This window comes from Macaca fascicularis, chromosome 9 (assembly GCF_037993035.2).
Source record: "Macaca fascicularis isolate 582-1 chromosome 9, T2T-MFA8v1.1".
NCBI lineage: Eukaryota > Metazoa > Chordata > Mammalia > Primates > Cercopithecidae > Macaca > Macaca fascicularis.
The window spans coordinates 115,776,077-115,792,415 of record NC_088383.1 but is presented as its reverse complement, the minus strand read 5'-3'; the positions used below and the strand labels follow the sequence as shown (position 1 = coordinate 115,792,415).

The 16,339-nt window shown below is 40.5% G+C and overlaps 1 protein-coding gene across 8 annotated transcripts in view; it reads left to right on the top strand.

The window, feature by feature from the left end:
• The window catches only part of SORCS1 (sortilin related VPS10 domain containing receptor 1), a 591,779-nt gene that overhangs the window by 448,151 nt on the left and 127,289 nt on the right, over positions 1–16,339 (top strand). For all 8 annotated transcript variants that reach the window (XM_005566385.4, XM_005566384.4, XM_065521387.1 and 5 more), the window contains exons 7-8: positions 6,332–6,450; positions 9,029–9,118. In XM_005566385.4, the coding sequence (XP_005566442.3) occupies positions 6,332–6,450; positions 9,029–9,118 (209 nt within the window). The remainder of the gene's footprint in view (positions 1–6,331; positions 6,451–9,028; positions 9,119–16,339) is intronic.

Below are 16,339 nucleotides of genomic sequence, written 5' to 3'. Positions count from 1 at the left end.
AGAACAGCACAGTGTCCTAATTACCTATGGCAAGGAAAACATCTGTGTAGGAAAAGTAATGAAATTAATTCTAATGTCTAGCAGTTGCATGCATTAATTGACATTAATTAATGCCAAATTACAAGATACTTCCTATGGAATCACATCATACACTCACCAGAATTGAATATGGAAAGAGTTCATCATACTTAATGCTATTACAGCAAGCCCCAGGGGGAATAAGAGTGATTGGTCCCTCATTATGAAGTGCAGCCAATTTCTTTCTGTTTCCATTAGGAGGAGAAAGGGAACAAACCAGGAACACTTTACCACGGGCAGACTGTTCAAAATGGATCATTTCCCCTTCAGCTTGCAAATTTCACTTTGAGCCACTCAGAGGAAGAAGTGGTTTGAAGACCTCTTCCGGGGCTTTTCTTGTGTCCCTACTTTTACACTTGGTAATTCTCAGACCAAAGGTAGCCGTATTGCACAGCTCAACAGCAATATGCGGCATGGGAAGTAGAGAAAGAACAAGCAGAGAGAGACAGTTGATCTCACAGCCCATCTTGACTCCCCCCTCCCCTACTTGCCCGGCTATAGAGGGGCTGGACTAGGGATTTGTTGTACAGATTGCCAACTCTTTCACATTAGTGCCTCTCCGCTGTTGTTGACATCTCATATATATCTTTTATTCATTTTTCCTGTGCAAACATACATTTATAGATATCTATATATACAACCTGCAAAAAAACCTGAGGTCCATAATGCACATATTTTGGTAACCTACTTTTTAAAAACTTTTATTTTGGAATAATTTTAGATACACAGAAAAGGTACCCAAGATAGTACAGAATACATGTACTTTATACCCAGCTTCCTCTAACATTAACGTTTTACGTAACCATGGTATATTTTCCAAAGCTAGGAAATTAACATTGGAATAATATTACTAATTGGTAACCTACTTCTATAATATAAAATATATTCAGCATTCCCTCATAAAAGCAAGATTTTAATAGCAAACTCTAAATGTTCCATAGTTTATTAAGTTCTTTTTCTATTGTTGCCCATTATGTTTTCTCCATAATTTTTTATTATACATAACACTAATAAATAGTTGTTAAATCTTTGCATTGATCTTTGACTTTTTCCTTACATAGAATTCTCAGAAATAAACCCTAGGTCAAAGGGTATCTCTTTTTTTTTTTTTTGACAGAGTTCACTCTTGTTGCCAGGCAGGAGTGCAGTGCCATGATTGCGGCTTACTGCAACCTCCACCTCCTGAGTTCAAGTGATTCTGCTGCCTCAGACTACCAGCCAAGTAGCTGGGATTACAGGCACATGCCACCATGTCTGGCTAATTGTTGTGGGTTTTTTTTTAGTAGAGATGGAGTTTCACTATGTTGGTCAGGCTGGTCCCACATTTTTAAGTATCTTGATTCATATTGCCAAATTACCATTCAAAAATGTTAAGGTGTTCATGTTTTGTATCTAGGGGTATCTGTTTGAACCTTAGATAGAAGCCAGACTTAACAAAGATGGGCCCCAAACTCACTGGGATTTTTCATGTAACATAGTATAGTAGAAATAAACCAAAGTTGGAGTCAGTCTAACCATGTTGCAACCACATACTGCCATTTCTACAAATCACTAATTTTTAGCTTCATTCTCTTTATCTGCAAAATCAGTTGATATACTCTGTAGTGTTGTGAATATTAAATGTACTATAGCTATGTGAACATGTTTCAGACTGCCTGGCTCATAGATGATTAACAAATGTTAGATTCCATCTTTGTTTTCTCCCTAAAATCCCTTAGATAATAATGTCTATACAGATGAGTTAGAAACATGAAAGGAGTATGTTATTATTTTCCATCTTATGTTTGTACAGGGACCTCTGAAGAGGAGATTTAGGTCTTAAGGAAAAGAAAAGAGCCATCAGACATTAATACAAATAAAACAAGAATTGTGTATGCATCAAGTCCTCATTAGGTGTCAGTCTTAGAAGTTCTAGTTGGAAATTGTATTTGTAATTAGAAGCTCAAGACCTCCTAATCAAGTTCATATTGTGTTTAGCCATTGTTTTTTGTTCATTATCTCACATAACAAGAGGCACAGAGGTTGGGCAGCTTGAGGCTCAGTACCATCAACAGCTCAATGATGTCATTAGGGAATGGGTACTTTCCATCTAGTTGTCATACTCATTGTGTAAGCTTGACTGTAAGACTGGCTCCTTTGGGCAACCAGAAGCCTAGAGCCATTCACATTGAGACACAGTGTTTACAGAGGCAGAAGATCTTCTGCTGTATCTCCTGATATCTCTCAGCTTCCCCTTAAAAGCTCTGTCCTCACTTCTCATGTACCAATACTAGGTTTAAATGCCCCCTTCTAAAACAACCAATGGCAAGTGGAGAAGGAAGGCTTGAGTGGGTTTAGAGTGACAACATTCATTCCTGCATATGGGAACTTCTGAGTCACATGGAGAAAAGAAGAGCTGACAGATCCAATATTGGATATTTCAGCAAAAAGGCAGAGAAAAATGGATGTTCAGCAGCTCGCCAAAGTACCTGATTCAGAAATACAACTGGAATATTTAAATTTGGCTTAACTAGTCTTTTTTTTTTTTTTTTTTTTTTTTTTTTTGAGACGGAGTCTCGCTCTGTCGCCCAGGCTGGAGTGCAGTGGCGCAATCTCGGCTCACTGCAAGCTCCGCCTCCCGGGTTCACGCCATTCTCCTGCCTCAGCCTCCCGAGTAGCTGGGACTACAGGCGCCCACAACCGCGCCCGGCTAATTTTTTTTTTTTTTGTATTTTTAGTAGAGACGGGGTTTCACCGTGGTCTCGATCTCCTGACCTTGTGATCCGCCCGCCTCGGCCTCCCAACATGCTGGGATTACAGGCGTGAGCCACCGCGCCCAGCTTAACTAGTCTTTTTAAGCGTGTTCCCAAAGCTCTCATCATTATGAAAGGTAGCAAAACAGAAAACAGAAGTATTATCATTCTTAATCATAACAACTAACATCTGTATGAGTTTGAGTTTCAAAACATTGAGCATATATGTTATTTTAATTCTTACAGCTAAAGTACAAGATAATTGATATTGGCATCCTCCTTTAATAGATGAAGGAAGCAGTGAAACTGGCCCAGTTGTCCCATAGAACATGATGTTTATGCTTTCTTTTGAATGACACAGAAATTGATCCTCCCAGTCTTCAAACTTGAGAAAGTTACATTTGTTTTATCCGAGTTCTCATCTGAGTTGCTTTATCAGGAAACCAACCATCAGGCCTCCCAGATATCATCAAGGAACTTAAGCTTACCAGATCACTGCATCTAGACAATAAGACACCAGATCCCTCACCCATCCTGATTGCCTAACTGACAACTTGCTTGCTGTTGACCAGCTCTTCTTCCTTACACCCCTTAATTCCTATTTTCCCACACATGGTTACATTTCTTCCCTGCTATATAAACTCCTAATTTTAGTTTGTCAGGAAGATAGATTTGAGACTGATCTTCCGTTTCCTCAGCTGTGGCACCTAATTCAAGTCTTCTTCCTTAGCAATACTCATTGTCTCAGTGATTAGCTTTCTGTACCACGAACAGATAAACCAAGACGGAACATTGGTTAGCACTGCAGTAACAGCAAGGCTCGGGAAGATGAAAGGGTTTCCTATGAACTACACAGCTAATAAATAAACCACACCAGAATTCAAGCCCAGTTCTTATTGTCATAAATCTCCGTTGTTTCTATGACCCCCAAGCTACATTTTGGAAAACAGAAGTCACTTAAAAGCTGTAAAATGGTCTGGCAGAGTGTAAAATTGTGAGGTAAAGATTTTGTGTGCTAGAGGGAGAATCGTTCTGGGAAGGGATGAGTCCCAGAAACTGTCTTTAGAAAGATCCTGTGTTCTGCTCTAACATGAAATTACAGGAATGCCTGAAAAAGGAGATGAGGAAGGAAGAATAGAGGACTCTAATTTAATTTTGGAGGTGGCTTCACACCAGGACTAGACAGGTTAAAGCGCTTGAGAGCTATCCCCATCTTGGGAAATGGCAGTGGGGTGAAGGAAGATGGTGTGTAAGGCTCTCCACTGTCTCCTGAGAGTTTATCAGAAACCCCATCAGTCATTGGTCAGAGGGAGCAAGAATATATGCCGACCCCTAGTGGCACTCTTTGCAGAATACAGTTACACACAAGTTCCTTAAGTAAAGGTGGTCCTGGACAACTTCGCCTTCCTAGTTTTCTTAAGAGAAATCTTTACTGAATCCTTATATCTAGCTTATCTGTCTCTCAACATACTATTCCCCACCTCAATTTCACGTAAATAATCATCTTCTGATATTTTCATTTGGAAAAGTGGATTTCTGCATAAGTCTCTGGTATCTTAAAATCAAACCCACCTACTCATTAAGCATCAAAAACAAGTAAAATAACTTCTTTTTTATACTCTAAAGGATATATTTCAATAAGTGGCATGTTCCGACAAATATTCATTTATTGGCTACTGTGTGCCGGCAACAATATTAGGATCTGGTGGGCACCACAGTGAATAACAGCAACAACCAAAACAAAAAAGGCATTTGTCTTTATGGAGATTGCATTCTAATGGGAGCAGGGCTCAGTAAGAAAGAAATAACAAGGTAATTTTATATTGTGATAAATTCCATAGAGAGAATTAATGGGATGGTGCGTGATAAAGAATAATCATGGAAGATCCTCAGATATAACAGTGAGCTAGCCAAAAATCTAGAACCTGCTTTGAGAACAGCCTGGGGAGAAGCATTTTAGGCAGAGGGAATACAAATAAAGAGTCTTTAAAGTGGTAGAAGGTTTGGCCAACTTCCTGAACATAAAGTAGGGTGGATTAGAAGAATTACAGAGAGAGAAGAAGAGAGCATGGTGAGAAGTGGGGGAGGTTGGAGGGTTGGCATGGTGGGTGGTGGAGAGTTTGAATTTATTCTCAAGGCAATGAGGCAAAAGGCATTTTACGTAAGGGAGTAACATAATCTGATTAGATAGAGACCAGGATAGTGTGCTCAAAAAACAGGAATAGCCTCCTTCATAAAATATATTTCCAGTAATAGAGATCAAACTGATGTAAGAGTTCTCATTACTGATATTGTATTTATCATCAGATGATCGGGTGAGATCCAGGGTCTCAATCGATCCAATTGTAAAATAAAAGCAAAGTCTTGACTCAAGGAACTCCTCCCAATTCAGTTTTGCTTTTTTTTTTTTTTTTGAGACGGACTCTTACTCTGTCATCCAGGCTGGAGTGCAGTGGCGTGATCTTGGCCCACTGCAACCTCCGTCCCCTGGGTTCAAGTGATTCTTCTGCCTCAACTTCCCAAGTAGCTGGGATTACAGGCGCCTGCCACCGTGCCCAGCTAATTTTGTATTTTTAGTAGAAACGGGGTTTCACCATCTTGACCAGGCTGGTTGTGAGCTTCAGACCTCATGATCCGCCTGCTTTGGCCTCCCAAAGTGCTGGGATTATAGGCATGAGCCACAGTGCCCAGCTCTGTTTTACTTCGAATGAATTATGAAAGAAAAACCCGTATCTTAACCTAGAATCTTATAACAACATCATTTTATCATTAGATGATGAATGATTAAATGTATGTGTGTTTTCCTGTTTGTCAAAGATCAAAGTGTGAAGGTGAAACCTACTAATGAAAAAAAATTGACCATGAAATCGCAAGTATTATTGCCAGTTTTTTGAAAATATTTTCATTTGGGTTTGGGAGGGAAAAAAATAATTAGCAAGAATTTAGTATTCTAGGATATCAAGACTTGATGGAAGCACCAGGAGATGTTGTAGGTGGTATTGAGAGCAAGTGAGTAAAATAATAATGATAATAATTTAAATAATAATAACAATGACAATAATATATTTCACAAAGATTATGAGACTTGTTTAGAGAATTGGAAATGGTGGCGGGACGCGGTGGCTCATGCCTGTAATCCCAGCACTTTGGGAGGGGAGGCCAAGGCGGGCGAATTCGAGGTCAGGAGATCAAGACCATCCTAGCTAACACGGTGAAACCCCGTCTCTACTAAAAATACAAAAGATTAGCCAGGCATGGTGGTGGTAGCCTGTAATCCCAGCTACTTGGGAGGCTGAGGCAGGAGAATGGTGTGAATCCGGGAGACAGAGCTTGCAGTGAGCCAAAATGGCACCACTGCACTCCAGCCTGGGCGACAGAGCGAGACTCAGTCTCAAAAAGAAAAAAAAAAAAAAAAAGAATTGGAAATGGTAAGGGAAATAGCAAACATCCACCCTGACTCTAAAGCTCTATCTGTATATCCCCCTTAACCCCATGTTTTTTATTTATTTGTTTATTTTCAGATTCACATTATCTAACTTGCCGAATGCAGAACTGTACAGAGGCCAACAGGAATCAACCTTTTCCAGGCTACATTGACCCAGACTCTTTGATTGTTCAGGATCATTATGTGTTTGTTCAGGTATGAAAAATTCACTTCTGTTGATTGTCTCAGAAACCTTTATTTTCCTTGTTTCTGTCCCTATTGCAGTCCCTTTTGCCTGCTTTACACTCCATTAAGAGTCAAAAAGAGAGGAAAGGAGGGAGGGAAGGAGGTAGGGAGACAGGGGAAAATCACTATCTTTTCAACAAAAGGATAATTACTGAATGTGGAATCTTCTGTAGTAACAGAATAGTAATGAGTTTCTTTGGGCTGTGTCCGGAGGATCTTATCCATATGGGGTCATGAAGGTATCACAGAGAGGAGTGAGATTGTCTCTAGGATGATGCACAGTACGATCTGTCCCCCACACCTGCATTCCAACGAAGCTTCCAGTTATCAAAGGGACTGAACAAATATGTCAGTCTCTTTCTATCTGGGGAAGGGTCAGCCAATCAGCCCCCTCCCCAATACCCACTTTAAAAGTGGAGAAGCAGGAATGGGAAGGGAAGCTGTGGGGTGGCTGGAGATAGTGGGAGGCAGAGGCCAGGGGGTGAGTAATCAGCTTTTATTGTCATGCACCAGCTGTGATTAGAATAAAGACACTTCAGAGCAGATATATTCAGCCAGGTTTTTCACCCCCAGGAGAGTGGAGAACAGTTTAAGAAGCTGAAGTTTCCTGAGTTGTTAGTAGAGACAAGAAGCAAATATGCTGCACTGCTTTTCAGCATTCAAGGAGAAATTTAAACTTGTTTGGACAATGCATTTAAAAACTCAGTTACCGCCTTCCATGTTAAAAATGACAAAGGTACAATTACTAAATAGCTTATATGTATATATAAAATTATACATAAAGACCCATTCTAGACAGTAATACATTTATTTCGACAAGAAATTGGAATTTAGAATATTTAATTACATGCTTCGCGGAGGCCATTTGTTTAAGTGCCCATTGGCCTGTGTACTTTTAAAATGTTTCACGTGTGATCTCACACAGACACACACACACACACACCCCATTTCTTTATTCTTCAGGAAAATTAGTAATTAATACTCGGACAATTTCAGCGTCAAGTTGTCAAGGGACATTCGAATAGCTACACGTATTGGTTCTGTCTATAATAATTCATTTCTGTTATCAGTGCCGCTCCCAGGAACCTTTTCTGGTTTCTAATAACAGTTTGTGATCCACATCTATGACTTACAAATGAGAATCAATTCTGCGTTTGGAATTTCAGACAGTCTTTACCCATGCCACCATGAACATCCTATAGCCCCTCACTAGACCTAAGAGGTGATCTGGCCACATGACAGTGAAGATGATCACTTTCCAAGTCACATTCCTAATGTGATGAACATGCACATTTGTCGACCTTCTGGGTATGCAAACTCCAGCTGTCATTGAAACTCCAGGCATTTAAAGAGTTTAAGGGTGGCTGCGAAGGAGCGAGAGAGACTGGTGGTGGTGCCCTTGACACTGTGCCCTGCAGGTTGCTCATATGCTGGGCTGGAGACCACACCCCTTCCTGCCTTCTCTCACACCCACCGGGATTCATTGAGCTGCATGCTTTGGACAAAATTGGAGGGGAGCTGGCTGTGGTGGCACCTGCTCTTAGTCTCAGTTCCTGGGGAGGACTGCTTGAGCCCAGGAGTTGAAGGGTGCAGTGAGCTATGATTGTGCCACTGCACTCTAGCCCTGGGCAATACAGTGAGATTTAGCTTTAAAAAAATTTTAAAAAGGCTGGGCGCAGTGGCTCATGCCTGTAATCCCAGCACTTTGGGAGGCCGAGGTGGGTCGATCACCTGAGGTCAGGAGTTCGAGACCAGCTTGGGCAACGTGGTGAAACCCTCCATCTCTACTAAAAGAATACAAACATAGCCGGATGTGGTGGCAAGGGCTTGTAATCAATCTCAGATACTCAGGAGGCTGAGGCAGGAAAATCACTTGAACCTGGGAGGTGAAGGTTACAGTGAACTGAGATGGTGCCATTGCACTCCAGCCTGGGTAACAGCAGTGAAACTTAATGTCAAATAAATAAATAAATAAATTAAATTAAATAGAAGAGACCTACATTGAATTTGGACGACAATCCTAGCCTGGTTTTGTGTCTGATACGCCAGCACTCCTGTCTGTGCCATGTGCCCATAATCATCAGTGTAACACCATCAAACTGGAATTCAGTGCCCAGAAATGTGAGCCTCCAGCTCTGCCACTGTTTGACTTGGGCCGTTTCATTCTGATATGGCACAGGGACCTACCTACTTGTAGGGTCATAGACTTGGGTCTAGAGACCTGGGCTGGTGATGGCAATCAGCCAGTGTACCCCAAGGTTAGTATCATTTGAAAAAAATAACTCAAAATGTTTTCTGGCATCTGAGCCACAGTGCAAATTTAAGAATTGTATTTTTGTCCAGTAGGTTCAGTTTGGGCCTCTGACCAGCTCACATACTCTTTATAAGTTGTGTTTGAACTGAATGCCAATTCTTTACACGTGTCTGCAGTAGACATTAATGCCATTTGTTGTGTTGGAAGCTACCTCCTTCCATTCAGGTCGCTGTTCTGTGACCTGTGTCTGTCATCGTAGCTTGAGCTTCTTACAATCTTGTTTTTATGATCCAGCTGACATCAGGAGGGCGGCCACATTACTACGTGTCTTACCGAAGGAATGCGTTTGCCCAAATGAAGCTTCCGAAATATGCTTTACCCAAGGTATGGCCTAGATCACTTCCTTCATTTCACTCTTGACTCTCATTCACAGAAGCCAGCCTCCATCCCTTTCCCAAGGACTCTTTCAACCTCTCATAGTCATGTTTTATTTACATCTCTCATCTCTGTTTCCCAAGTTTGCTCTGCCTACTGTCTTTTTGACCATTCTTATTATCCTTCTCTTATTTCCTCCCTCCCTTCCTTTCTCTCTCTCTCTCTTTTCTTTTTCTTTTTTCTTTTCTCTTCTCTTTTCTTTCTCTTTCTTTCTTTGTTTCCTTTCTCATTCTTTCTTTTCTTTCATCTTTCTCCTTTTCTCTTTCTTTTTCTCTCTCTTTCATCTTACTTTCTCTTTTTCTCTTCTCTCTCTCTCTGGGATTGTTGCTATAGGAGCATTCATAAGAATTTTAATAATTGATTTGATTTTCAGTAGTAAAGATTTTCAAGCCGTATGTATTGGTTTTCTAACAAGACAGAAAATATTTTTTGGATGTGTTATGTATCAGTGCAACAGCTGCAATCCATTTCTGTCTGGTTTGATTATCAGTTGTTTACTGAGCGGCGATGCTGTGACTTGGCACCAGCCTTTGCTTTCTCTCTCAGCCAATCAGCTCTCTGTAAACTTATGCGACTGGTTGTCTTTAGAGTTCTGAGGCGCAGCTAATTTTTTAGACTTTCCCAAAGGCATACCCTTTGGAAGACAGAGACAAGCAAAAGTTAAAGACCCTCAACTGTTGACAGCCCCAGGCTGTCTTTCCAGAAGGTGCTGAAGAACTGCGTTAATATGGAGCGCCACCTAGTGGAGGTCAAACTGACTTGGGAGCTCAAAGCTGTGTGTTTGTGATCTTGCTGCCATTGTGATGTATTTGAAGTGACTAGGAACTGTAAATGTATTGTGCCTTAATCTTAGAGCAAAGGAGATGTATGTGGCTATAAGAAAGGGACTCTGCAGGTTTAAATAGAGTTCTAGCTCAACTTGGAAGACTTTGGGTTGTACAAAGAACATACATAACTTTTTTTTTTTTTAATTGAGTTTCCATGCCTCTTTCTCTTATATTTTCATCCATGACTTTGTAGTATGTTGACTTGAACCAACACCAGATAGCTGCCCAGGAAGTCATATAATAGACATAACACAAGGGCACAGCAGACCTCCTCTCCCGGGAGAGCTAGTGGTGACAGATTATTCTGGCTTCTCCAGGCTGAATTCTCTCTCTTGGCTACCACCCTACCCTAACCCTAACACAGTGAAAGGTGGGCTGTAAGCCTCCATCCATTAGAGGTAATAACACACATTGAGTTGCACTATTAACTCCAAAGAACTATAGCTATGCTTGTAGTTGTTATTTTCAGGTGCTGAGAGATTGATGACTGTGGTAATTATCCGGAACTGTATGTATGTCTGTGTCTGGATACATTTAAGTTCTTGTTCTTGATTTGGCTTAAGTGTTTTTCTTTTTTTTCCAATAAAACACGAATTTACAACATTGAAGTTGTGCCTTAGATAAGAATTGGATAACATCACTATGTAAAAGGAAAACTGAGTGTTGTTCAAATTACCCCTGATAATCTCTTAGGAAGGTTTGTCAGAGAAATGAACATGTTAACTCAATAAATACAACAGTGCCGGGTTTTTCTTTTTTCTTTTCCTCTTGAGCATTGAAATAAATTGTTGTTTCTTTGATTGACTAATAAATGAAGTAGTTGACTTGCAGGATTTGCACCTTAAAAAAAAGAATTATCCTCAATGCAATGACATGCTGCTGCTGTTCAAGAGGGATGTGGAAATGGAGACCATATCCTCATCTTATGTGCACTCTTGGGAATAAACTGTTTTTTGTTTGTTTGTTTGTTTGTTTGTTTGTTTGTTTTGAGACGGAATCTCGCTGTGTCACCCAGGCTGGAGTGCAGTGGCATAATCTTGGCTCACTGCAACCTCTGCCTCCTGGGTTCAAGTGATTCTCCTGCTTCAGCCTCCCGAGTAGCTGGGACTACAGGCGCATGCCACCAAGCCTGGCTAATTTTTGTATTTTTAGTAGAGACAGGGTTTCACCATATTGATCTGGCTGGTCTTGAACTCCTGACCTTATGATCCACCTGCCTCAGCCTCCCAAAGTGCTGGGATTACAGGTGTGAGCCACCGTGCCTAGCGGGGTATAAACTCTTTAAGTGACATAAATTTCGGTCGAAATCAAATGCTATTTGTAGCATAACTGAGGCTAGAACTCAAGTCTCCTGACTCTCAAGGTAGTGTATTTTTTATATTATACTTTCTTACCTTGAAGGTAAATTTATAGCTTCTGTTATTAAAACATAGCATCATCACCTCCTCAAAATTCCATATACTGTCAGGGGCATTAAGAAGAAAATCCCATTGACTTAAGGAGCCCCAGAAATCATACTTTAAAATCAAAGAAACGTTTGTAGAGTCATTGCTGGAGGTTGGAGAAACAGATACTTTGCATTGCTTGTTCATAGCCATCTCACAGATCATTGCTGACAGTTGCCCCCAGTGGCATCTAGCCAATATGGAAGGAAAACGTTTTACTTTGAACCCGAATTTACATCTGTCTTCTTCCTCCTGTTCTCCCAGAAGATCATGTTCCATTACTCAGTCTCATCTGGGTTCTGAGGGTAGAATGCAGTGATTAATTTAGCTTGTTACCAGAAAAAATAGGGGCTAGTACAGCAAACGAATGTATTATTTGATCCAGGTGGGTGTTTATTATTTAAGGCAATGAGATTCTTTATTATAATCCCATTATACCTTCGAAAAGAAACCCCAGCTTGGGTGGAGTGGTCTGCGACAAAGGTGCATGTATTTCATGGCCTTCTGTCAGAGTCAGGGCTGGTGCAACTGGAAATGAACAACGCTTCATGCCGACCAAAGGAATCGAGACAAACCAGCACTTTTATGCTCAATTTTCTTTTATCACCCACTACCATTGTATCAGCTCCTGAAAGATCATAGTCACCCTGAGCTGTGCTCAAAAAAATGTTTAATAATATAATAGTAAAGAATGATAAGCGGTAGGGAGATTTTAATATTGCCGTTGCCGTTAAGAGCACGTGGCCCTCCAGACAGGCAAATGTAGTGACAGTCTTCCTTAACTTGCTCGGAACCCATTCTGAGCTACTCAAGTGAGATAAATGAGGCAATACATATGAAAGTGCTTTGAGCATTTTGGAGGACAGATACTCTATAAAAGCAAGGTAATATTATTATTAGTATGGATCTAGTTGTCTCCATGGTGGAAGATCTATGTGGACCAAGATGCAGGTGATGTGAAGGCTGCTTTATTTGCAGCAGGAGACCTGGATTAGGGACCCAGATCTGTCACTAACTTGCTTTGAAACCTTGGGCTGGTTTGTCAATGCCTCTTTTCTTCATTTTTTTTTTTTTTTTTTTTAAATAAGGAGCTTAGATTCACAACAATATTTTCTCATGTGTGTTACTTAGAATAAAATGTCCTTAGTAATCCTTCCTGAGAATTTGGCGGTGTGGTCAAATATGTCTGAAAAAAGAAAGAAACTCCATTCTGTGTTTCTTGCCTAGAGAGTAACAGTAGCTCGCTGGTATGTTGAAGGTTTAGAATGTCCAATGAGCAAGAAAGCTCTTTAATTCACCGTTAATTAAAATGTTTTACCGTTTTAAAGTGGTAAAACATTTTTCAAGTTTTCCAAACTTGAAACTTGAAAATTTTCAAGTCTTCTAAAATCCTAACATTGTTTTTTTTTTTTTTGAGACGGAGTCTCGCTCTGTCACCCAGGCTGGAGTGCGGTGGCCGGATCTCTGCTCACTGCAAGCTCCGCCTCCCGGGTTTACGCCATTCTCCTGCCTCAGCCTCCCGAGTAGCTGGGACTACAGGCGCTCGCCACCTCGCCCGGCTAGTTTTTTGTATTGTTTTAGTAGAGACGGGGTTTCACCGTGTTAGCCAGGATGGTCTCGATCTCCTGACCTCGTGATCCACCCGTCTTGGCCTCCCAAAGTGCTGGGATTACAGGCTTGAGCCACCGCGCCCGGCCTACAACATTGTTGTCCTACGGAACAGACTTTAGAAATGCTTCAATACAAAATCTGTAAGATCACAGTTGCTCTCAAATTCTGTGATTTGGTTAAAGCATTCAACATAAAGTGCCACATTGGGAGAAAAAGCACATTTTTCCCAATAGAAACAGGGTTTAGGGAAGGAGAAAAAAGATGGTATATAAATATTTTAAACTTTTCAATTAAAATATTTAAGACCAATATCATTTGAAAATGGCTGTTCAACATAATTATATGAAACAAAGGAAGGATTGGAACTCAGCCCATATCTAGAGATGGTCATTTTAATCTGTTATCATTGTGTGATTAGTTCTCTAAGTGACCTAGACCACAATATTTGATGCATCTGTGTTTTCCTTTCCAAATCTACAAAATAAAAGCTTGGGAGAAGTGACCGGTACAGGTGATGCACTTTACTCTTCCAGTGTAGGATTATTTAATCAAATATCTATTGTGAGAAACTCAGAGGTTCACCAGTGCAGAAATTCACTGTAAATCACAGAAGTGAGAATTAGCTATGCTGTCAGGTTATTGTTGAAATATTTTAACTTGGCTTCAGGGATTATGCTGCATCTTACTGACAAGGAAGGGAAGATGAATTGGGAACAGTTGTTTGATGCTTCTCAATGTCAAGGTAAGGATTTAGGTCTTTGCCCTATAGGATGGAGAGCCATGGAAGGTTTGGTCATCAATGCAGGAACAGCTCTGGAGCTAATTTCCACAGACAAGTCTCTCCGTTAGAAAGAAACCAAACACTTGGGTGTAGCTTCTCCCGGTTCAAAGAATTTTAAATTTTATTTTAAACAACAACAAAGACACTTGGGTGAACCACTTCTTCTCGTGTATGTAGTTAGGACTTGAGTATTTGCAGTAAACAGAAAGGCCAAATGAGCCTGGATTAATCAACAAAAGGGATATAAGGGCTCACTTAACTGAGAGTAGCTAACATAGCTAGAGCATATGCTAAGTGCCAGACACTATTAGAAGTGCTTAACACTTATTAATGGATTTCATCCTCGCCACTCTATGGGGAACCTACTATCCTTGTCTCTATTTTGCAGGTTGAAATTATGAGATACAGAGTGTCCAAGTTCATGTGGCTAAGATATACAGCCAAGATCTGAACTCAAGTAGTTTTACTCGAAAGTCCATTCTTCAGTCACTTTGCTAGACTGTCTTCTTTAACTGAAAAGTCTGGCAGTGGGATCAGCTGCTTAAATGTCCACATTTAGGGACCAAAAAATGTCACAGGATTGGGCCCTCTCTCTCCATCCTCTGACCCTGTTTTCATAAGGATTGGTTTCATCCTTTACCTCCAAGATATGTCTCCAGCAGATGTGGACTTTTCTCTTTTATTCTTACTGCTTACAAACCAATAGTGAGAGACTAATTTTGTCTCTCCCTAATGACTCCGCAATCATTCTAGAAACATGTCATATTGACTTTATGTGGGTCACCTGCCCATCACCTATTCAGTTGCTGTTGCCGAGAAATGGAATATTCTGAATGCCAGTTCCAAAAGCTCATTTGTTGTGCTGCTGGTAGAAGAAAGCAGAAAAAAGTTTAGATGAAATATAGAAATATATCTGAGAGGAATGCGGCTGTTTTTCAAAACACATCAATCCGTGCAGTTGGACCTGTGTCTCCTCAGGTTCTGCATCAGATTGAAAATATTTTAAAATATACAATAAAAAGTAATACGAATTAAATAAATGATGCAACTATTTACATAGCCTTTACATCGTATTAGGTATTGTAAGTAATCCAGAGATGATTTAAAGTGTACAGGAGGATGTGCATAGATTACATGCAAATCTTATACCACTTTATATAAGGAATTTCAACTTCTGTGGATTTTGGTATCTGAGGACAGTCGTGGAACCAATCCCCCTGCAGATACCTAGAGAGAGCAGTAATTACCAGGAGAAATGTAAATAGACATTCAATGGATAGAAGCACACATTAAATTAATGGGCAGGATTCATTTTTTGGCCTCTCCAGTTGGGGTTCTTTCTACAAAAATGTTACCAAACTCGGGTGTGTCATATTGAGCCTGAGTAGAGGTGAGGAATATAAAGCCCTTTAGATATGGACTTCTCCCTCTGGAATCGAGTTTACTGTGATAAAGGGTAAAGAGGAGAGGGAGTCTTGTGCCTACACGTCTAGAGCAGAGTCAGAGCTGAAATGCTGCTTGATTGAGAACATGAGCATATATGACAATGAGAAATTTAGGTTAGTAGTTAGGTAGAATTTCCCCGCACTGGAATTGTTAACAGGAAGATTGCCAGATCTCCTAAAGCTTTTCAAAAATAGAGTGTGGTGCATCTGGAAAGATTAGAGTACTAAGCAATGCCAAAAACAAGAATTGTTCTACGTTGTTCTTCTACCTTTGTGGTTATATGCAGTCTTTGTTTTTGTTTGTTTTGTTTTGGTTACTTAGCTTTAATTTTTGGTTTTTGGAAGTTGTTTTATGTCTACTCTCTTGCGCAAAGGGTAAAATGCAGCCAAGAACATATTAACAGACATCCCCTAAAGAAGAAAGCAGGCTTTGGTCTGAGTCAGCAAGCTTCAGACTGTGGTAGCTTCCATTGTTCTTCTCTAGAGTTACAAATGGGGGAAAAAGAATTTGAAATTCCCACCCCAGGGGCATTTGCTCACTGCCTCCATGCTACCTTTGCTTTAATTCTGTCTTCCAGGACCATCAGGGTCTGAAAACATCGTCAGTTATGCAGACTATCTTTTGCCCTTTTTCACTGGAGGATTCCTGCAGAACCTCTCAGTTTAGGTTTTGATAAGCAGCTAAGTCTTTGAACACATTAACATGAGGATTAGTACTTTGGGTTTCTCTGGTGAATATTTTCTTAGGGCTGAGGGTAGAGGAGACTGGCTGGGGGTTGCTGAACCTTAGGGCAGTGCTTTTCAAACTTTAATATGCATGGTAATTATTTAGCAATCTTACTAAAATGCAGATTTCCATTCACCAGGTGAGGCCCAAGGTTCTGTGTGTTTAACAAGCTTACAGGTGATGTCCTTGCTGCTGGTCCATGAGCCACGCTGAGAGATGCAGCGTTTGTCTATTTTCTCTCTGTCCCTCCAGCTTTTCCTCATGTCTGCCCCATATATGCCTTCTGAGCAAGTATCATATTTGTGCTTGGCAAAAATATCAGGATGCTTGATTC